The sequence below is a fragment of the Pelophylax lessonae genome (assembly GCF_965119305.1).
Source record: "Pelophylax lessonae genome assembly, chromosome: 1".
Lineage (NCBI taxonomy): Eukaryota > Metazoa > Chordata > Amphibia > Anura > Ranidae > Pelophylax > Pelophylax lessonae.
In genome coordinates this window covers 505265842-505288244 of record NC_138768.1, presented here as the reverse complement: position 1 = coordinate 505288244, position 22403 = coordinate 505265842, and the positions used below count along the sequence as shown (strand labels likewise).

General features: G+C 44.8%; 1 protein-coding gene across 1 annotated transcript in view; it reads right to left on the bottom strand.

Annotated features, from left to right (window-relative positions):
- REXO1 (RNA exonuclease 1 homolog) overlaps positions 1 to 22403 on the bottom strand; it is a 420363-nt gene that overhangs the window by 188034 nt on the left and 209926 nt on the right. Inside the window, exon 8 of the mRNA XM_082243284.1 lies at positions 14280 to 14390. Coding sequence (XP_082099410.1) covers positions 14280 to 14390 — 111 coding nt within the window. The remainder of the gene's footprint in view (positions 1 to 14279; positions 14391 to 22403) is intronic.

Sequence of the window (22403 nt, the reverse complement as noted above, 5' to 3'; positions counted from 1 at the left end):
ACAGACATGGGGACACACAGCAATACAGACTGCCACCCCAGACAGAGGCCCCACACAGAAAAGTACTTACCTGTACCAGATGGCGTGGGGGAGCCTCTATGCACGGAAAACCTCTGTCCTCATCTGACAGGGAGTGCCGTGAGCCAGGGACATGACGCTGCAGCACCGCAGACGAGTCCTGTGAGGTAGCCACCTCACGGCTGCATCCCTGTAGCGAACAGGGATGGGTCATTCGTAATGCCAGGGCGAGCCATAGCTGAATGCTCGATGGCGGGCTGGGGGTCCATCTGACCCTTTTGCTCTGGAGAACCAGGGCGGCCAGTCCGAATCCCAGAACCGCATGATCCATCTTCATCCAAAGAGAAGACTAACACTAGAGCTGACAAAATAAACAGCTAGTAAAGCAAGAGAAAAAAACTGACATTTTCAAAGAAAATCAAATAAAAGATTAGGAAGGCTGAGACTGAAGCCCCAGCACAAGGGAAGCCTGACTATTCCTGACGCTAGGCAGATTAAAACTGAGTTGGGAGTGGTGATGCAGGGGGGGTATTGACCAGATGGGACAGCCCCCATGGGTGTGTATATGCTAATGCCTTTTGTCTTTGGACTAAGTCTATATGCCTAGCTATTCCTTCGGATGGGAAGTCAATACCCAACAGTGATGACAGAGGAGGCGGTGACTGTTGGAGGACGTAAGAGAAATTTGTGTTATAAAGTATTGTATACGAGTTATTATTCTGATACACACAATCCCTGATACGGGTATATATTGTGTAACAGCACCGACTTTATATTTTGTATTTTTAGAATATATTAGCATTTTTTTGGGGGGCATGTAGCAAGACAAAAAAACATGCTTTTGCCAACAACAGCATTGGGAACAGGTTAAATGTTCCACCCTAACAACGGGTGGAACATGTAACATGTTCCCAAAGGTGAACTTATCCTTTAACTCAAGGCTGCAAAAAAGCCAGGATGCGGCCTACATCATAACTGTGAGGATGAAATCCTCTATCCTTACAATAAGCAAAAGTCATTCTATGGTAAACCTTTTTGAAGTTGCCTTCAGTAGTAGGTAGGTAGTAGTAGGAATTACTAAATCAGAGACTCCCTCTCTCAAGACTTCAACTGCCATGCCTTTAAAGCCAGTGACTGTAAAGGATGGAAGACTAGACCTTGTGCCTGGAGATTGAGATGATCTGGAAGGGTCCAATGGGTGTTTCACAACGAAAAGAGTACCAAGTTCTCTAAGGCCAGGCAGGGCAACCAGAATTCCTTCCACTTGAATCCTGTGAAGAAGACAAGTAGAAAATGGGAAGGCATTTATTAGGGAGAACTGGTCCTACATCAGAACATCCACCGCGAACACTTAACGATCCCTGGTCCTGGACACAAACCTCAGCTTCACTTTGAAATCAGAAGAAACAAATCCAGGGTACCCCATCATCAGCAGAGCTCTTCAAACACTTCTGGGAGATAAGTCCACTCACCCAGAGTTGCTGACAGCGGAGAAAATCTGGCTGTCAAATTTCCATGCCTGGAATGTGAACCACAGACAGTGAGAGAACATATCGTTCTGCCCAAGGCAGTATGAGGTCCATTCCCTCCTGGGCAAACAAACTCGTGTTCCTTAAACCATTCTTTAACCACTTAAGCCCCGGAGGATTTTCCTGCTAAACGACCAGGGGGTATTTTGCGATTCGGCACTGCGTGACTTTAACGGACAATTACGCGGTCGTGCAACGCTGTACCTAAACGAATTTGATGTCCTTTTTTTCCCACAAACAGAGCTTTCTTTTGGTGGTATTTGATCACCTGTGCGATTTTTACTTTTTGCGCTATAAACAAAAAAAGAGCGTAAATTTTCCAAAAATAACAATATTTTTCACATTTTTTTATATGAAATTCCCCCAAAAAAAAATGTAAAAATCAAAATTTTTTAACATTTTCGGCCAATTTGTTTTATCCTACCTATGTTTGGTAAAAAAAAAAAAAAATAAATCGCAAAAAGCGTATTTTTATTGGTTTGCGCAAAAGTTATCACGTTTACTAACAAAGGGAAAGATTTTTGTCATTTTTGTTGTTTTTTTTTTTTTAACGAGTAATGGCGGCGATCTGCGATTTTTTTTGCGGTACTGCGACATTGCGGCGGACAGATCGGACCCTTGACTGAAATTTTTGACACTTTTGGGGTTACCAGTGACATTTCTACAGTAATCAGTGCTATATATATGCACTGTTACTGTAAAAATACACTGGTAGTGAAGGGGTTAACTTTATTTGGGAGGGAGGGGCTGTGTGTGTCCCTAGGGGCGTGCTTTCTACTGTGATTGGCTGTGGCTTGAGGTGAAAGGACACTGATCAACAGATCTACATAGTAGATCTGTCTGATCAGTGTTTTAACACCGAGGAGAATGACAGGCAGCTTGTTTACACTAGCTGCCTGACTTTCTCCCTCTCCCCCGACGATCGCCGAGTGAGCGGCGGACATCGGGTCGGCCGGTCACACGCGCGGGGGGGGGGGGGGTCCGTGACCGCGCGCTCGCTCCCCAGACCCGGGCAGGCTAGTGACGTTAATTAATGTCACTCTGCCTGGCAGGGGCTGACCGCCGCAGTAAATTTACTTGCGGCGGTCGGCAAGCGGTTAACAATTTTTGCACTGTGGCAGGGAGCATTATCCTGCTGAAAGAGGCCACTGACATCAGGGAATACCATTTCCATAAAGGGGTGTACTTGGTCAGCACCAATGTTTAGGCAGGCAGTACATGTCAAATAACATCCACATGAATGCCAGGACCTAAGGTTTCCTAGCAGAACATTACCTCCGCCAGCTTGCCTTCTTCCTGTACTGTATCCTGGTGTCATCTCTCCCCTATGAAAATGGCGCATACGCACCTGGCCATCCACATGATGTAAAAGAAAGCCTGATTCATCAGACCAGGCCACTTTAATCCATTGCGCCATGGTCGAGTTCTATAGCTCATGTGTATGTTGCAGGCACTTGTGGTTGTTGACAGAGGTCAGAATAGGCACCCAACTATTTTGTGGCTACGCAGCCCTATACTCAAACCGCAGTGCCCATAATATTTCTGCTTTTAACACATCAACTTCAGGCACAACATGTGTACTTGATGCCCAATATATCCCACTGACCTTAGGATGCCAGTGTAATGTGATAATCAGGGATATTGTAATAAAATTGGTATGGACTATTTCAATGAGAAAGCTCACAAAGGCATTTTGTATCCGATATAAATCCTGACCCTGGGGTTCTCTCAGTAGTAGATTCCTTGGATGAGGATTATTCTGCATCCCCTTCTATTGGGACAGTCTCCTGTTCCTCTACTTCATCCTCCTCTTAACAAGGAGGGGTGGGGGAATGCTTCTGCTTGAGACCAAGCCAGAACGTAACCTAGAAAATTGCTGCTGTACTCAGTAATAGCAGATAAGAAGGTGCCCCTGAGGTGGCATTACCAGATAAGTGGAGGGAGTCGGATACAAATGGAACACACTGACTTTGAGGTTCCACCCTACCAGAAGAAGGTATTTGGGACCCCTGGCTCCCTACATCTCCTTCTCCCTGCTGTGTGTGGGACATGGCCTGATGACACAGACATAGGGATCCTTGCTAGAAGCAGGGGCTCAACTCTGCCAAGAGGGTATTGAGTTACTAAAAAAAGATGCATAATTCCATGCTGCAGAACTCCTCAGAGGGGTGCAACCTTTACCCATCATAGCAGGCTTCGCCACAAGGGGCTTCGGGGACTCCCCAGCTGTGGATCACTGTCCTGGGTCTGTATAGCACCCTAGTGGTCTGCAAGGCAATACACAATATAATACTGTATAATTGGGCAACAATAGAGTTGATAAACCAGCGGTTATATATATACTAAATATGAAAAACTAAACATAACAGCTAGAATAGTTTGCAGGCCAAACAAATGAATCAATTAATATATTTAAGAATGCAGCGCTATGCTAGGCCTTTAAAAACAAGTCACCACACAAAGGGTTAAACAAAGTGATCGTAAAGTCTCTATTTTTTTTTTTATAAAAAACAGGTTATATACTTGCCTCCTCTATGCAGTTAGTTTAGCACAGGGTAGCCTGGATCCTCCTCTTCTCGGGTCCCTCGCTGCTACTAGTAGCCCCTCCCTCCCGCTGAGTGCCCCAAAAGCAAGCAACATAGCACACAAGGTAATAACCATTTACAAACAATATCTCACAAAGTCATATAGACCAATGGTATAATAAACAGATGAAAATACGAATGGACATACAGTATCTCACAAAAGTGAATACACCCCTCACATTTTTGTAAATATTTTATTATATCTTTTCACGTGACAACACTGAAGAAATGACACTTTGCTACAATGTAAAGTAGTAATTGAACAGCTTGTATAACAGTGTAAATTTGCCGTCCCCTCAAAATAACAACACACAGCCATAAATGTGTAAACCGCTGGCAACAAAAGTGAGTACACCCCTAAGTGCAAATGTCCAAATTGGGCCAATTAGCTTTTTTCCCTCCCCAGTGTCATGTGACTTAGTGTTACAAGGTCTCAGGTGTGAATGGGGAGCAGGCGTGGTAAATTTGGTGTCATCGCTCTCACTCGCTCATACTGGTCACTGACAGTTCAACATGGCACCTCATTGCAAAGAACTCTATGAGGATCTGAAAAAAAGAATTGTTGCTCTACATAAAGATGGCCTAGGCTATAAGAAGCTTGCCAAGACCCTGAAACTGAGCTGCAGCATGGTGGCCAAGACCATACAGCTGTTTAACAGGACAGGTTCCAGTCAGAACAGACCTCGCCCTGGTCGTCCAAAGAGGTTGAGTGCACGTGCTTAGCGTCCTATCCAGAGGTTGTCTTTGGCAAATAGACGTATGAGTGCTGTCAGCATTGCTACAGAGGTTGAAGGGGTGGGGGGTCAGGCTGTCAGTGCTCAGACCATACGCCGCACACTGCATTAAATTGGTCTGCATGGCTGTCGTCCCAAAAGGAAGCCTCTTCTAAAGATGAAGCACAAGAAAGCCCGCAACCAGTTTGCTGAAGACAAGCAGACTAAGGACATGGATTACTCGAACCATGTCCTGTGGTCTGATGAGACCAAGATAAAAGTATTTGGTTCAGATGGTGTCTAGCGTATGTGGCGGCAACTAGGTAAGGAGTAGAAGGACAAGTGTGTCTTGCCTACAGTCAAGTATGGTGGTGGGAGTGTCATGGTCTGGGGCTGCATGGCTGCTACCGACATGAGCTACAATTCATTGAGGGAACCATGAATGCCAATATGTACTGTGACATACTGAAGCAGAGCATGATCCCCCCCTTCGGAGACTGGGCCTGCAGTGCAGTATTCCAACATGATAACGACCCCAAACACACCTCTAAGATGTCCACTGTCTTGCTAAAGAAGCTGCGGGTAAAGGTGATGGACTGGCCAAGCATGTCTCCAGACCTAAATCCTATTGAGCATCTGTGGGGCATCCTCAAATCGGAAGGTGGAGGAGCACAAGGTCTCGAACATCCACCAGCTCCGTGATGTTGTCATGGAGGAGTGGAAGAGGACTCCAGTGGCAACCTGCGAAGCTCTGATGAACTTCATGCCCAAGAGGGTTAGGGCAGTGCTGGAAAATAATGGTGGCCACACAAAATATTGACACTTTGGGCCCAGTTTGGACATTTTCAAGTAGGGGTGTAGTCACTTTTGTTGCCAGCGGTTTAGACATTAATGGCTGTGTGTTGAGTTATTTTGAGGGGACAACACATTTACACTGTTATTCAAGCTGTACACTCACTACTTTACATAGTAATTACAATTGTAATATCTTCAGTGTTGTCGCATGAAAAGATATAATACAATCTTTACAAAAATGTGAGGGGTGTACTCACTTTTGTGAGATACTGTATAAGCCTAACAATGTTCACTCCTAAACAGTCTAAAAAAAGATGCTATAGGTCCATACATTAAGAGATGAAGCAATGGCTGCGAGTAAAGTTCAGAATGAATGAAGTGATCCTTCACTAGCACCTCCACACCACTCGTGCAGACTCTTACCAGAAAGATTAGGCTAAACACAGTATAAAACAATCCAGGCAAGGTATTAGGTATCCAGGGACATCAACCACAATTCCAACAAATTGGGAAGGCAAACTGCATATAAAAATTTGCTGGGAACCAACCAGCAAGATAGCCATGGACCGTGTAAGTATGTGATGACGTAATTTACCTCAGCTCCACCCTACGCGTTTTGTTACTAGGGGACATCGTCAGGGGCGTGGCTAACACACATCGCATTGTATTTATACTGACCTGAAAACCTGCCTTACTAATCGGCTTGCGTTTCAAATGCGTGCGCTCCAATATGCAGGACAATGGAACTCTCCTGGTAACCATCCCCCACAAGAATGGTGGGGTTGGTATTATACTCCCCAGAATAATGGTAATGATTCGAGAGGGAGTGTTTTTCCTAGGGGGGGACAAAGCCTGAATAGGTCAATAGAGCCAAAAGATGGGACCAGAGGGCAGGGAGGCGCCTCTGGTTAGAAAAAAAAAAGGCGGGTGTAGTTGACTCTGGATTGTTTAATCTAGGTAAAACTATCCTGCCAGTTGAGAACTTATGTCCTCAATCATGGCTTGAAATTTGCTCCTTCTCGCCCTAAGAATAAATGTAATAACTTTATAGATATTCAGAAGCACATCAGGAAACTAAATATCAAAAGGAATTTTCTCTCTAACCCGTTTAAATGCAACAGTATTAATGTTAGTGAATATAGGAACTCTTCCTTGTCTAACGCATCCTTGTTCAACCCTCTGGGCAAAATGGCAGCATTGGTCCCTGTCTTCAGGGATCTTGTTTTTAAAGACATGGAGACACTGAAACCTCAGAAGCCCAAATTGCACTTGAAGTTTAGTAAAGGATTGTAGCAGTTAAAAAATCAGAACGATCTAGTAAACATACAAAGGAAAAACCTGGCACTGAGAACTAATTACCAAAGAAGAAACCCAAAAAGTTAACATATGGCCAAAAATGTGTTAAAAACAGTGAAAAAATAGCATGGAGAAAAATCTGGAAGAAATAGCCTTGGGTCCTGAGTCGGGGGTGCAGCTGTCTCATAATCAATCCCTAATGATAGAAGCACTGAACAAAGAAGGAGTTTTAACGCTCACCAACACAGAAAAATACACCAAGGCTAAACATGTTGGAATACAATGTCACAGTGTAATGTGATAAAATTATTAAAAACTTGTCCACAGAAGCTCCGATGGGAAGATGGCAAAAAGAAATAACACCATCCGCAGGTCACCATAAGAAACATGGACAATGGAACAATACCTGCAGGCGTGGCTGATGCTGTTGCTGATGTATCCAGGAAAGCCGATGGTAAGGGGCTGTCTGTGGTGTAGGTGAAGGATCACACCAGGGAGTGCATCACAGAGGAGAAGAGGAGAGTGCAGTCCACGGCGTCCGCTCGAGCTGAATGTGTTGACACCTCTGTGCGCACAGGAGGATCAGCCACACACACAGGGCTCGCAGGCTCCTCCAGCACTCCTGTGACCTGAGCCGCGCCGACGGAGGACGCCACCAGATCGGGGACACAGCAACAGATTGCAGATGGTATAAACAGCAAGGGTCCACACACAGAGTATCAGTGAGACAATGGGGGAACGATTATAAATGCCATATATCACTGATCCTTCACCTACACCAGAGACAGCCCCTGGTGACTTTGACTCAAATTGTTTTGTGCAGGTTTTGAATGAGAATGATTGGGGGATTTTGCTAACACATGAATCCAGTAGAGAGGAGACCCACTTTTTGGACCTAAACTTTAAGACAGTGAATGGTCAATTGATGACATCCACTTTTTTTAAGGAGACAGACCGCAATGGGTTTATTGATGTAAAACATTGCCATCATCCTGCCGTGCTTTCGTTCAGTCCCTAAAAAACATTTTTGACAGGCTTAAAAGGAATTGCACAAACAGGACTGATTTTGTCAGAAAGGACAGGCTTATGAGGCAGAGGTTCTTGGACAGGTGCTATGGAGAAAAGGATCTGGATGAGGCATTCCAGCTGGTAGACAGTAAAGATAGGGTGGATATGTTATAGCCTAAAGTAAAAATGCCAACCGATACTAGGTTCAACTGTGCATTTTTTACCACTTATTCTACACAGCATTGTGCGTTTAAGAGGATTATACATAAGCACCAGGGGGTTCTCAAAAATGACAGTTTTGGGTCCTCTTCTGCCAGAGGTTCCTGCTGTTGTATACTGAGGGGTTCCTCCGCTGAGATTCAGGGTAGCCTCATATGCGGTGGAGCCCCCCCAAAAAACAGCCTTTTTCCAAGGCCTCAGGGGTTATTATCCCTGCGATAGCGTAGAGCCCGCTGGTTAAACGTACAGAAGTACATAAAGTCTGAGGAGTTTCAGCGTAGGCAGACCTCTAATTTACCTTATAAAGTCCTTTATAACATGCACAACAAGGAATGAGGTAAATCGAATTCAATGCCAGTGCGATCTCCAGTACGTTGGATGCATGGTACGCATGTTACAGACAAGGCTCAATTAGCAAATTACGAATATTTGTAAGGGGTTTCCCAACCACTGTGTCAAAAAATTATGCTTTGCACCTAATAGAAATCCAGAGGGTACACTGTTCCAAGCAATTGATACATTTGTTCGGAAACCATTCTAGACTTGAAATAACTAGACAAGAGACGAGATGGATTTACTTATTAACAAGTTATGCGCCCCATGGCTTGAACACAGAATGAGATGTAAATGCATTTAACAACAGTTAAAATGCGTTCAACGCTGGTTCCCACTTTTTTTTTTTTTTTCCTTTCTGGCCATCTAAATTAATTGGTTATAATAGGTGCTAATTCCATATGACTGGCGTAATTTCTTATATCCCAGCTGATTTTGGGTAAACTGATAACTTAAGGGGTTTTTTTTTGTATACAATTTTAATATAGTTTTTGATGTTAAAGAAATGTTTTTGTGATTTCCATGCAATCTGCAAACCAACCACTTGATGGCATTGTCCAGTATGGGGGATGACAGATTTTTATAATTGGTATCTATGTTATTGTAGGTTTGTTCCTGCTGGCAAATTGCTGTATTCAGGATTGTGGCATCACGGGTTTCTGGATAATGTTTTTTTACAATTCTCAGATAGGTACCGGCTAACCTTGGTGTGTTAGCAGCGCAGTGACACCCATTTAGGTTTCTGGCCTATTAGACTTTTTCCCCCCCTTTTGCTGATGTATTTCCGGCATTTGAGACACATCCCGGAGCTTGGAACGCAAGCTGATTAGTACGATGCGATGTTGTGTGTCAGTCACGCCCCTGACGGCTGGATACCTGATACGGAATGCCTTGCCTGTGTTGTTAATACTGTAGTGTTTGGCCTAATCTTTCTGGTAAAAGTCTGCACGAGTGGTGTGGAGATGCTGGTGGAAGATCACTTCATTCATTCTGACTTTTACTTGCAGCCATTGCCTCATCTCTTAATATATGGACCTATAGCACCTAGATTTGGACTGTTTAGGAGTGAACATTGTTAGGCTTCTATGTCCATATGCATTGGCTTCTGTTTATTATACCATCAGGCTATATCAAAACTGTAGGACCGCCGTCAGCGCAACCATGGGAAGCTGGGGTTCCGAGGGACCTGCCACCTCCATGTTGTGGTCAGTGGGGGAGATGTGACTCCGAGGCTCCCATAGGGAAAAGGAAGACCTTGCAGTACAAAAGATTTTTTGGCACCACTAAAGGATCCCCAATACTCAGGGTACCTATCAGCAGAGAGAGAGATACACAAGGACCCCCAGGGACTCACCCTACCAGCTTGAGGAGCACCGCAATTTGGACCCAGCAACACCATGGACGCCATCCCTTTCGTATGTCCCAGGCACAGGAAGAGGGGGAGAAAGAGGCGACGCTACGGCATCCCCACGAGGATCCGGTCCGCTCCAGCATCTCGCTGGACCAAAGGAAACACGGCTGCCAGCCGGAGACTAGCCAAACCAAGAGAACATGGCTGCTGTGACATTATTGGACCTCTCAAACATGGCCATCGGCAGCTCGAGATGCCGAAGCATGCTGAGAGAATCTTCCCTGCGCCCTCTGCAAGGGGACCACCCGAAGGTACTGTACTCCCCAGGCAGCATACATTAGGGGAGACTCCGCTGCGCACTTTACACCACTCTCTGCACTGGGAGCCCCCTACACTACACCCAGATTACACCAACCAGAAGGTCATGCAGCTAGGGGTCTCCTATACTGAGACCCCTCCATACTACCACGGCAGGAAACACACTACCCCAGGACCCTTAGAGAGGGGGGATGGCTGGGGAGACCTCCAGGGTCTCTGCTGCGTCCTCTGCCCCTGCACCCCACCAGTTCAATGGGGAGGGGGGGAGCCCGGCCAGCTCACTGAGGGATTTTAGGATGGGAGGAAGAGGCCCGACCAATCCCTGGAGGATACCCGCGTCCACCCCAAACCGCCCACGGAGGAGAGGGGGGATGGTATTTAGATTTCCTTGGTGCGGGTGACGCTTCCGACAGAACTCCTGGTCACCGAAGTAGGGGAGCTGTGGGCCAAGGGGATGCTGCGACTTGGACCAGCGCCCAGTTGTATGCAACCCTGTGAGATGTTTACTTTGTGGGCCAGCCTCTGTCCGACCTAGAGTGTTGCTGCGGTCTGTACAAGCTCGCCGGCTGGGCTGGGGAGGGACCACTGGATCTAGATTATCCAGCCCCATCGCCCAAACCCAGCAGTTGATTGTAGATCTCTCAAGAAAAAAGAAAAAAAGATGCAAGGAAGGAGAAAAAAAAATTGCTAGGACCAAGAGATCCGGGCAGGGAGCTTAGGTCCTTACTCCTGACTAGACAGATTAAAACTGATTACCTAGAGAAGAGAGGGGGGTTATAAACCAGCTGAGAACTGCCCATGGGCATAGCCAAGTGTTTTTTGTTCTGCCTAGTCCTACTGCTGGAGGAGACAATATAACCCAGTAGTTAGGAACTAAGGAGTGCCGTGTCCATCGATGAACGAAAAAGAAATTATTTGATGGACTGATTGGTGTATTCTGATAACGGAGAAACACCCGCTGTCAGAATACAATAGCACAGTGTGGAGGATTCCTCTATCCACCTTGCTTGCATTGTGGATGATCAAAGAATCTATCTTTGGCCAGCTTTACACTCTTGCTAATTGCCCAGTAATTATGAAATATTTTGTAGATACAAGGGCTACAGAATAGATGTGTGGTGAATACAGTAATAAAGTTCAAAGGATAAATTCACTTTAAAAAAAAAAAAAAAAAGACAATGCCCTTTTTTTGCAGGTAAAAAAATGTCAGTATATTTTTTGTTGCAGGAGCATGGAAAGCATTGCCCCAGCTTTTTTTTATTTATATTTAATTGATGCAAGGTAAACCGAGTACAAAAATGGTGTAAGAAAGCAATAATACAAAAACATAATGTCCAACGTAAATATATCAAACACAGAATGGAAAAGGCAGCTCATTAGACTTTCAAAATATTGAAACAAAAAACTTTGCAAACCATTTTTTAGAACTTTGTTATTCATGTCATATAGTGAGAATGTTAAACTGATAACATATGAACATGTGGCTCCTGGGAGTCATGAGTCATACGCCCAGGATGCGAATAGGATTGTTATCTCCTAAAGAGGTAAAGAGAGGTTGAACATTCAGAGAACATCTAAGTCTCTAAGTCACTCATAGGGATGCGTATCATGGTGTGGGGAAGGATAAGGGGGGGGGGGGGGGTTTCGGCGAAGGTGTAATGCACATCGGGAGGGGAGGGGAGGGGAGGGGAAGGGAGGCAAGAAGCGGGAGGGGAGGGGAAGGGAGGCAAGAAGCGTCAGGGGAGGGGGGGGAAGAGGGGTGGCGGCGTGTAAAATAAAAACAGGTTTTCACATGATCCCCCAGAACTCAAGATAGCTCTAGGGAAGGTGATCTAGGATCCCGAGATCTCTTTAAGGTAGGCGTCCGTACCGGTGAAGTGCAACCAAGGCATCCACTTTTCCCACCATTGTTCCTCAGTCTTGTGAATAGTAGCTGTCAGTTCTTCCATGCGATGTATCTCTTTGACCTTGGCATATCACAGTGCACGGGATGGTGGATGGGTTTGCCTCCACAGCACATGAATACACGCTTTAGCTGCGTTGAGGAGCTGTAACGTTAGAGATTTCTTATATTTCCGCAAGGGCCTCTCTGTCAGGTGAAGACAAGCTGCTGGGTTGTCACCCACATCTACTGCCGTCAATTGTTTGACTGTATCTGTCACTTCCTTCCAGAAGGTACCCAGGGCCGGGCAGGACCAAAAAGATATGGTGCATAGTGCCCACCTCTGAATCACATCTCCAACATTTATCTGAATGTGAGGCATCAAATTTGTGTAATGCCAAGGGCACCCTGTATCACCGTATTTTTATAGCCTACTTCCTGGTAATGATTAGCATGGGAGGATTGTCTGCCATCATCAACACCGTCTCTAGTTGATAAAGGAAAAAGGAATTGGCAGCACTCCAGGTTGAGTCAAAATCCAGATTTATTGACTGGACATCAAAATATGACATGGGAAGGTTGTAACAAATGAAAAACATCAATTACAAAAGTGCGCTAAAATATGAGGAACACAAATGTTCACAAAAATAGTGTCTGCTGGAAATCCAGCTAAGAAAATAAAGTCTATATTTCCAAATGGTGAGACTGTGCACAAGTCTTAAAAATCCAAAGAATATAGTGAGGTTGGGGAGTGATGGGAGGTGGGTGTAGCCTCTTCCCAGATGGTGATCCAAACTGTGCTCTAATATACACGTGATACACCCAGTGATAGGAAGGGACTCTTACCAGATGGTGAAGAGATGCAAACATATAGTGTGTTTTTCCTGGAGTCCGTTAGGGTCAGCTTGTTGGAAAAGATTCTCAGATGGAATTAAGCGACCAGCTGCTTCCAAAATATGGGGATAATTTCAGGAGAAATAAACAGCATATGTGAATATGATCGAGGACCTCTGCAGTAAGTCCGGGACCGATAGCAGCACGGCTAGCTCCCCCCGACGCGTTTCCTCTGATGAGTCGGCTTCTGGGACTGGAGCTGTAGGTAGACGTGTTTCACACACTGACTGTGTGCTTTATCATTAGTAATGATTAAGCACACAGTCAGTGTGTGAAACGCGTCTACCTTGTCACGATTGTCATATTTGGATGTCCAGTCAATAAATCTGGATTTTGACTCAACCCTGAGTGCTGCCAATTCCTTTTCCTTTATCAAGTTTTCACGGAGGTGTGTCGGGGCATGCACCGGAGTGAGTCATCAGGCAATCACACCACCTTGAGCAGTGAGTTCTTGTCTTTTCAACCGTCTCTAGTTGTTTAGGTGAAAGTTATGTCAAGGTCTGATTCCCAAAACAGTGGATGAACGACAACGAGTCATCATGCACCGCGTCTGTTAGGAGGGAGTACATTAGGGATAGAGTGTGCCGAATTGGGTCAACCTTCCAGCAGAGTCCCTCGAAAGGAGTTAATGGACGAGGAGTGTACTGTGCTATCTGAAAGGTTTGAAGAAAGTGCCGTAGTTGGTTAACACTGAGTGGGTCAAGGGGGAGCTCCGATAGCCGAGACAAGTCTGAGGGATGGCAGTTCCCCCTGTGGCCAAATATCAATTAGACAGGACCTCCCCTGATGACTCAATCTCCGCAAATCTCCGTCCTGGAGCCCAGGTGTAAAATCGGGGTTACCGAGGAGGGCAGGGGCGCTATATCGGTGGAGCGAAAGACCTCCCTGACTACGGATATGGAGACCCCAACTAACAGGTTTTTCTGAAGAACTGTGTAGTCGCCATGGTGAAAGACAGTTTCCTGCCGCTGGGGAAAGGAGGAAGGAGAGAGAGAAGGGAGGAGATAAAAAAAAAAAAAGTGGGGGGGAGAAAAAGAAAAGGAAGGAGGGGGAAGATCAGAACAAATAAGGAGAGGGCAGGAAAGGGGAGGAGATGGATCGGAGAATGAGGATCTGAGGCGAGTGAAGTAGATATGTGAGAGAACAAAGAACTATATGTGGGTAAATAAAACCAAGCGCAACGAGGTGCAGCCTATGTGGGGAGGGTCAAGGTAAGACTCTGTACAGTAGCGGTAGATGCGCCGCCGGGGTGCCAGCCATTGCCCCAGCTTTTGACTGGCAGTCAAAAGCTTGGAGAAACAAAAGACATCAAAAACTATTAACTCAAATGTTACCTACCTGTTTTATCTTCCTCTTGATGAACAATAGGTTGTACAGTGAAGCTGGTCTTTGTTGCCAACTTTCCATCAAGGACAGACTTATGGGAAATTGCTTTCTTGTTAGCAACTTCTAGAAGTAAAACAAAGGGTAAAAACATCAATCATGGACACTGCTTTCTTAGTACAAATCGGTCACATCAGAAAAAAGTGGCTGTTGCCCCAGTAAACTAGCCTATTTTTTCTCTATTCATTTATGAATTACATTTCAGTTTACAATAATATGTATTCTAAATTGAAAAAATGTGTCTGTTGCTGCCAAACCTTTCTAAATAACATCCTGACATAGGAAACAAATTTAATAGCCTCTGTTCCACACCCAAAAGCAATCGCCACATGCACGACCCAAAAAAAACATTAAAACCCTCCCCAGCAGGTCTCAATGCTGGGAGAACGGTAATTAAAAGCACAACTCCAGGATTAGCAAAAATTGTCTAAATACAAGAGGCATGTGTATTCATGCATGAATCTTGATGTGCTCTGTGTTATCCTTCAGGAGGAAGTAAACTCTTAACTTTTTTTTTTCCCTGCAAAGTAAAGGCATAATGTGCTAGTATGCGTTGCATACTAGTACATTATGTGACACTTACCTGAATCGAAGTCCATGCCGGCCGCATCCATGGTAGCGCGTCTTCCTATCTCACTCCACTCCCGCGCATGCTCGCTGGGCGCGCGGGACCCGACAGTCACAGCGTGTGGCTCTGAAGAAACGGCACGGGTGGACGTTTCTGCAGAGCGCATGCGCCGATGACGTCATTGGCTGCATGCGCTGTATATATCTCCTAAACGGTGCAAGTTTAGGAGATATTTACAGCACCTATAGGTAAGCCTTAATATAGGCTTACCTATAGGTAAAAGTCATTAATGTGGGTTTACAACCACTTTCAGATTGCAGTAACTGAGTGTAAAAAAAACTTTGCCTCTGTGCAGGAGTTTGTGTAATAAAAGATTAGTAACTGTTGTCTCTCCTTGTGCAGGGTGTCTGCTCTTTTATCCGCCCCCTTCCTTTATTTTCTGCAGACAGTCTATAGTAGGCATACCAGCTGGATCCCTCCCATAGCTCTGCTCTCTTCACAACCTATGTGCAGCATAGTACTGATGTCACTACTAATTCTACAAAGGCATTGAGGAATATATGATTTCATTTTTTTTCCTGGAGTTCATATTTAAAGTCTTCTTTCCCATGCAATTGCATGCTCTGAAGATAGCTCCAACTGCCGGAACTTGACTGCAACCATTGTGATAAAACTATATCTGCAATCTCTCTCTGCGGTCACCTATACTATTTTCCCTCCTATCAGCTTCAGTAATAAGGAGTGAAGCAAATGTGTGTAAAAAGAAGTCACGTTGAAAACAATGTAAAGAAAGAAGCAATAAAAGTTATTAAAAATGAATAACCTTGGGCCAAAACCTGGGAAAGTTGTGATCTTTAACAAAGTAAAACCAGGTTTTCTGTTTCACCCTATGCTTGCTCCTTATGCTGGCTACTACTAAAATGGCTGCTGTTTCACTTTCAGGTCACCACAAAAGAAAAATCTGCACCTCTTGCCCCAAGAAAAAAAAAATACTTGATCAAAAACTGCAAAAAAAAACAAAAAAACAAAAAAAAAAAAACATCCACAAAAAAGAAACACTTATTTAACCACTTTTACCAGTGGTAGTGGAAGGTGGTTGCATTATCCTGACCAGACGTCATATGACGGCGGCAGGATAATGCACTCTGCGCTCCCCCCAGGGGGCGCGCAGAGCGGCGATCGGTGCCGCGGTGTGTCACTCTGACACACCGCATCTCCGATCTCGGTAAAGAGCCTGCTGACGTAGGCTCTTTACCATGTGACCAGCTGTGTCCAATCACAGCTGGTCACATAGTACACAGAAAGAGCCGTTGATCGGCTTTCCTTAGTTCGTGCCTGACAGGCATGAGTAGAGGAGAGCCGATCTGCAGCTCTCCTGACAGGGGGGGTCTGCACTGGTAATCAGAGCATTGATTACCAGTGCAGACCCTTGGGAGGGTGCCACTAGAAAAACCAGGGAAGACCACCCATGACCCCAGGGATGCCCACCCATGACCCCAGGCATGGCATTTAGGGCTCAGGGAGCCTGCCAGTGCCCTCCCCATCAGTGCTGCCCACCAGTGCCCTCCCCATCAGTGCTGCCCACCAGTGCCATCTATCAGTGCCGCCCACCAGTGCCGCCCACCAGTGCCGCCCACCAGTGCCGTCCATCACTGCCCATCAGTGCCGCTTATCAGTGCCCAGCAGTGCCGCCTATCAGTGCTACCTATCAGTGCCACATATCAGTGCCCATTAGTGCTGCCTATCAGTGCCGCATATTAGTGCCACCCCATCAGTGCCTGTCAGTGTAGCCTCATCAGTGCAGGAAAAAATGTATCCATTTACAAAATTGTATAAAAAACAAAAAAACTTTTTTTTTTTTTTCAAACTTTTCGGTCTTTTTTTATTTGTTTAGCAAAAAAGAAAAAACCTTGCGGTGATCAAATACCACCAAAAGAAAGCTCTAATTGTGGGGAAAAAAATGACATAAATTTGGTTTAGGTAGAGTGTTGCATGACCGCGCAATTGTCATTCAAAATGCAACAGCAATAAAAGCTGAAAATTGGCCTGGGCAGGAAGGGGGTGAAAGTGCCCGGTATTGAAGTGGTTAAGACCGAAAGGATTTGCCCCCTTCCTGACCAGGCCCTATTTTGCGATTCGGCACTACGTTATTTTAACGGACAATTGCGTGGTCGTGCAAAGCTGTACCCAAACAAAATTTATGTCCCTTTTTTCCCCACAAATGGAGCTTTATTTTGGTGGTATTTGATCACCTGTGCAATTTTTATTTTTTGCGCAATAATCAAAAAAATAGCGACAATTTTGGAAAAAAAAAAAAAAAAAAACTATATTTTTCACATTCTGCTATATGACATTCCCCCCCCCCCCCAAAAAAAATAATAATTTAAAAATCTAACTTTTTTTAACATTTTAGGCCAATTTGTTTTCTGCTACATATTTTTGGTAAAAAAATAAATAAATAAAAAAGCAATAAGCATATTTTGATTGGTTTGCGCAAAAGTTATCGCATCTACTAACTACGGGAAAGATTTATGTTATTTTTATTGTTTTTTTACTAGGGATGGCGGCGATCTGTGATTTTTTACAGGACTGCGACATTGCGGCGGACATATCGGACCCCTGACATTTGACACTTTTGGAGGTACCAGTGACATTACTACAGTAACCAGTGCTATAAATATGCACTGTTACTGTAATGTTATTGGCAGGGAAGGGGTTAACTCTGTGGGTGATCAAGGGGTTAAATATGAGCCTAGGGGAGTGATTCTAACTGTGGGGATGCGTAACTTCTGAAATGACCATAGAGACATGTGATCCTATATAGCAGGATCACATGGGCTCCATGATCATCCCAGGGAGGATGTTCGGCTGTGTTTACAGCAGCCGATCGTCCTTCTCTCTCAGTGTGGAACGATCACCGTTGTCAGGCGGCAATCGGAGCCGTCTGCCTGCTGCATCGGCTTGCCCGCTGATGAGCGGGGGCAGGAGCTTGCCCCCTAGCGCCGTGCCCGAGAGTGACGTACAGCTACGGAGATTTGCCTATGAGCGGCTGTATACGGCAGGCGGTCTGTAACAGGTTAACATGTTGCACACTAAATACAGGTGTAAGGCCCCTTGCACACATACAGTCCGTTCAGTTCATCAGTTCAGTCACGTCAAAATGTATCCGTTTTTCGTCCATTTTTTTTTACATCTACTACCAATCCGTTTTTTTGACGGAAGAAAAATAGGCCATCCATCCGTTCCAAACAACAGACATTGACGGAAGCAGATGACAACCGATGTGAACGGATGATCATCCGTTGTCATCCGTTTTTACATAGAGATGCATTAATGTTTGTTTTTCATCCGTCAACGGATGAATGAAAAAACGGACCGTATGTGTGAAAGGGGATTAACGTAGCAAAAAAAAATGGATTTTTGTAAAAAATCCTTTTCTGTGAAGTTCGACAGACGCAGCTCCTTATCGTCATGACTCATAGGGTTATGTTCCTCTTTCTAGGAATAGGCACTAGGCAGGAAAAACCACACCTATGTGGGCTGTCCCAGCAGGCATAACCCCTCAGACTCTGCTACCATCAAACAGTTTAGTTGCAAGCAGTGTTTAGAAGACAAAAAAAACCCATACCTCAGAAGTAAAGGGTTTGTCTGCTGCATCTGTCGAACTTCAGAGAAAAGGATTTTACAGTAAGTTCTTACAAAAATCCAGTTTTCTATCGTTCGACAGACACAGCTCCTTATCTTCATGACTCATAGGGATGTCCCAAAGCAGTATAATCATGAAGGAGAGGAAGAATCTCTGCCTCTATCATTATAAGCCATGCCGCATGCCTGTCCATCCCACGGACCTCAAGAAAATGGCTGCTCATACATTCTAAATGGGGAAGTATAGAAAATGGCTGCCCATGCAAACTAATAAGAACACAGAGATCATGAACCATGGCAAAATGGCGGCCCCCACGGCGCATCATGTGGTCTCCAGGACCTCCCAAAGGGGTCCTAGAACAATAGGCATCTAAAGGTCCCCCTCAACTAAGCGCCATAACGGCCGCATTATTACCCCCCCCCCCCCTAAGGTAAAACCTGCTAGGGGAATGCCAAGGGGTACATCAGATTAGTCCTCCAAGGAACCGAGGAGGCCCTAAGGCCTGACCATTCCAGGGAGGGGCCCACACCCACCCAGGGTGTTTGGGGGGGACCGTTTTACTCACCATACCACGGTACCAGGTGGGTGTCAATCTGAAACAGATCACCTCCCATCCGGGATGGGGGTGGAGTTAGCCAAGGGGAAGCTGCGACTCAGGGCGTTCCAGGTCGATGCGCCCCAGCGAGACTGTCCACTTGCAGGCTCGTCCCCATCCAGCGGGGCACTGTCGTGGCCAGGCCTAGTTCTAGACTATAACCTGCTCACGCTCGCTGACCAGGCTGGGAGACCTTAAGGATCTAGATTATCCAGTGCAAAACCGCAGCCAGCTGTTGCTTGTAGTTCCTCTGGATCTTGGTCCTCAGGAACGAACTAGTTAAAAAATAAATCACAAACCTTCCCTGTTACAGCTAAGCCCGAAGTCCCAGCAGGGGGCTAGGTCCTATTCCTAACACTAGGCAGAACAAAACTGTTTGATGATAGTCTGAGGGGTTTATGCCTGCAGGGACAGCCCCCATAAGCTTGGTTAAGTTTTTTTCCTGCCTAGTGCCTATTCCTAGAAGGAGGAGCATAACGCTATGAGTCATGAGGATAAGGAGCTGCGTCTGTCAATGAACTATAGAGAAAGGTGGAATTTGTCTTTAAAGCATATCTAAACCCACCCCCCCAAAATAAACAGTATATTGCAGATTACCCGTCCTCAGAGGCAGTGGCTACATTACGTTTTCTAGATTTCCTCCTGGTAATCCTTTTCCTACGTGTCTACCCCTTTTTTCCACTGTCCAGATCTGTCTTTTTTCATTTCTGTTAGATTCGTGGGACTAGTAATTTACACAATAAAAAGGTTTTTTGTGCTTTCTTTAAGCTCACAGGACATAACAAAGAGACCACATTTTTGGGCAAGATGAGCAGGTATTTTCTTGTTCTAAGCTTTAAAGTGAAAACACACACAGAGTCAAAACACCTAAAAACTAGTAAACTGCAATATATGTCTTTTTTTTTTTTTTTTTGAGGGGGGGGGGGGGGGGGAGTTATTACTCTAACAGCTAGGGCTCCCTAGATGTGACATTCAAGCAGGTGAGGCATCAAGAAGATTGAATATTTGCTGATCATATTGACTGTTCAGAAAAGCCTTGGACTGAATTTCTTGGCCCAATCTTTTATACGGCTGTGCTTGCTGCAATCTGTTCCGATTGCAACTCCTCCAACTACAGTAGCTGTTAAACTGCTAATTTACTACACTCTAAAATACCAGTAGCACTGATAAGGTCTTGGATAACAATGACAGTACAGTACTTAATATGAGCACACTCTGCTTCTCTATGTTGCAAATTAAGTTGGTCTTCTGGCAGCTAGTTTAAAAGTGTGTTGGGGGGAGAAAATATTGCTACACAGGTAGGTGTTGAACTATTATGAAACAAAGGATCAGCTATTTTTACTGAAATTCAACAGCAGATTGGTGAAGGGATTTTAGGGTCTTGCTTAATCTCATCCCGACCAGCCGCCATGGTTCCCATAGGCAAATCTCCATACATGTACGGTGCTCACTCTGGAGAGGCTAGGGGGCGAGCGCACGCCGGCGGCAGCACGCTCCCACCCCCGCTCGTCATCCAGGAAGCCAGTGCGTGTGTCAGGCGGCTCCGATTGCCGCCTGACACCGGCGATCTCTCCCCGCTGACAGAGGACGGTCGGCAGATGTAAACACAGCCGTCGGTCCTTCTCCCTGGGATGATCACAGAGACTATGTGATCCTGATATATAGGATCGCATGTCTCTGATCATCTTACAAGCCACCCCCCCCCCCCCACACAGTTAGAATCACTCCCCTAGGCTTACATTTAACCCCTTGATCACAAACAGTATTAACCCCTTCCCTGCCAATGACATTATTAAAGTAACAGTGCATATTTTTAGCACTGATTACTGTAGTAATGTCACTGGTACCCCCAAAAGTGTCAAAAATGTCAGTTAGGGGTCCGATCTGTCCGCAGCAATGTCCCAGTCCCGCAAAAAATTGCAAATCGCCACAATTACTAGTAAAAAAAAAAAAAAAACGATAAAAATTACATAAATCTTTCCCGTAGTAAGTAGACGCAATGACTTTTGCGCAAACCAATCAAAATACGCTTATTACGATTTTTTTTTTTACCAAAAATATGTAGCAGAAAACAAATTGACCTAAAATGTTAACAAATTTTGATTTTTAAATTTTTTTTTTTGAGAATGTCATAAAAGAATGTGAAAAATGTTTTTTTTTTTTCAAAATTGTCGCTATTTTTTTATTTATAGCGTAAAAAATAGAAATCGCACAGGTGATCAAATGCCACCAAAAGAAAGCTCGATTTGTGGGAATAAAAAATAAAAAAGACGTCAATCTTGTTTGGGTACAGCGCAATTGTCTGTTAAAGTATCGCAGTGCCGAATCACAAAATAGGGCCTGGTCATTAACCACTTGCCGACCGCCGCAGGACTATTTACTGCGGCAGTCTGGCTCTCCTGGGCAAACCGACGTAGGGCTACGTTGCTCGCCCAGGAGCCTCTAGGCGACATCCGCGTGCGAGTGACCGGCATGATGCCCGCCGGTCACTCGCGATCTCCCACTGGAGAGGGAGAAAGGCAGGCGGCTGATGTAAACAAAGCCGTCTGTCATTCTCCCTGATCTAACTGCAGAGACTACACGATCCTGCTATGTAGGATCGTATGTCTATGTGGTCACATCACTAGCCAAGGCCCCTACAGGTAGAAACACGCCCCTAGGGATACATTTAACCCACTGATCACTAAGTTAACCCCTTCCCTGCCAGTGTAATTTTTACAGTAACAGTGCATATGTATAGCACGGATTACTGTTGTAATGTCACTGGTACTCCCAAAAGTGTCAAAAATGTCAGTCAAGAGTCGGATCTGTCCGCCGCAATGTCGCAGTCCCGCAAAAAAAAAAAAAAAAAAAAAAAAAAAAAAAAATCGCAGATCGCCGCCATTATTAGTTAAAAAAAATAAATAAAAAAACAATAAAAATTACAAATCTTTCCCATAGTTAGTAAACGCAATAAGTTTTGCGCAAACCAATCAAAATATGCTTATTGCGATTTTTTTTACCAAAAATATGTAGCAAAAAACAAATTGGCCTAAAATGTTAAAAAATTTTGATTTTTACATTTTTTTGGGGGGAATTTCATATAAAAAAAATTTTGAAAAATATTGTTATTTGTTCAAAATTGTCGCTCTTTTTTTGTTTATAACGCAAAAAGTGAAAATCGCACAGGTGATCAAATACCACCAAAAGAAAGCTCTGTTTGTGGGGAAAAAAAAAGGACAGCAACTTCATTTGGGTACATTGTCGCACGCCTGCGCAATTGTCCATTAA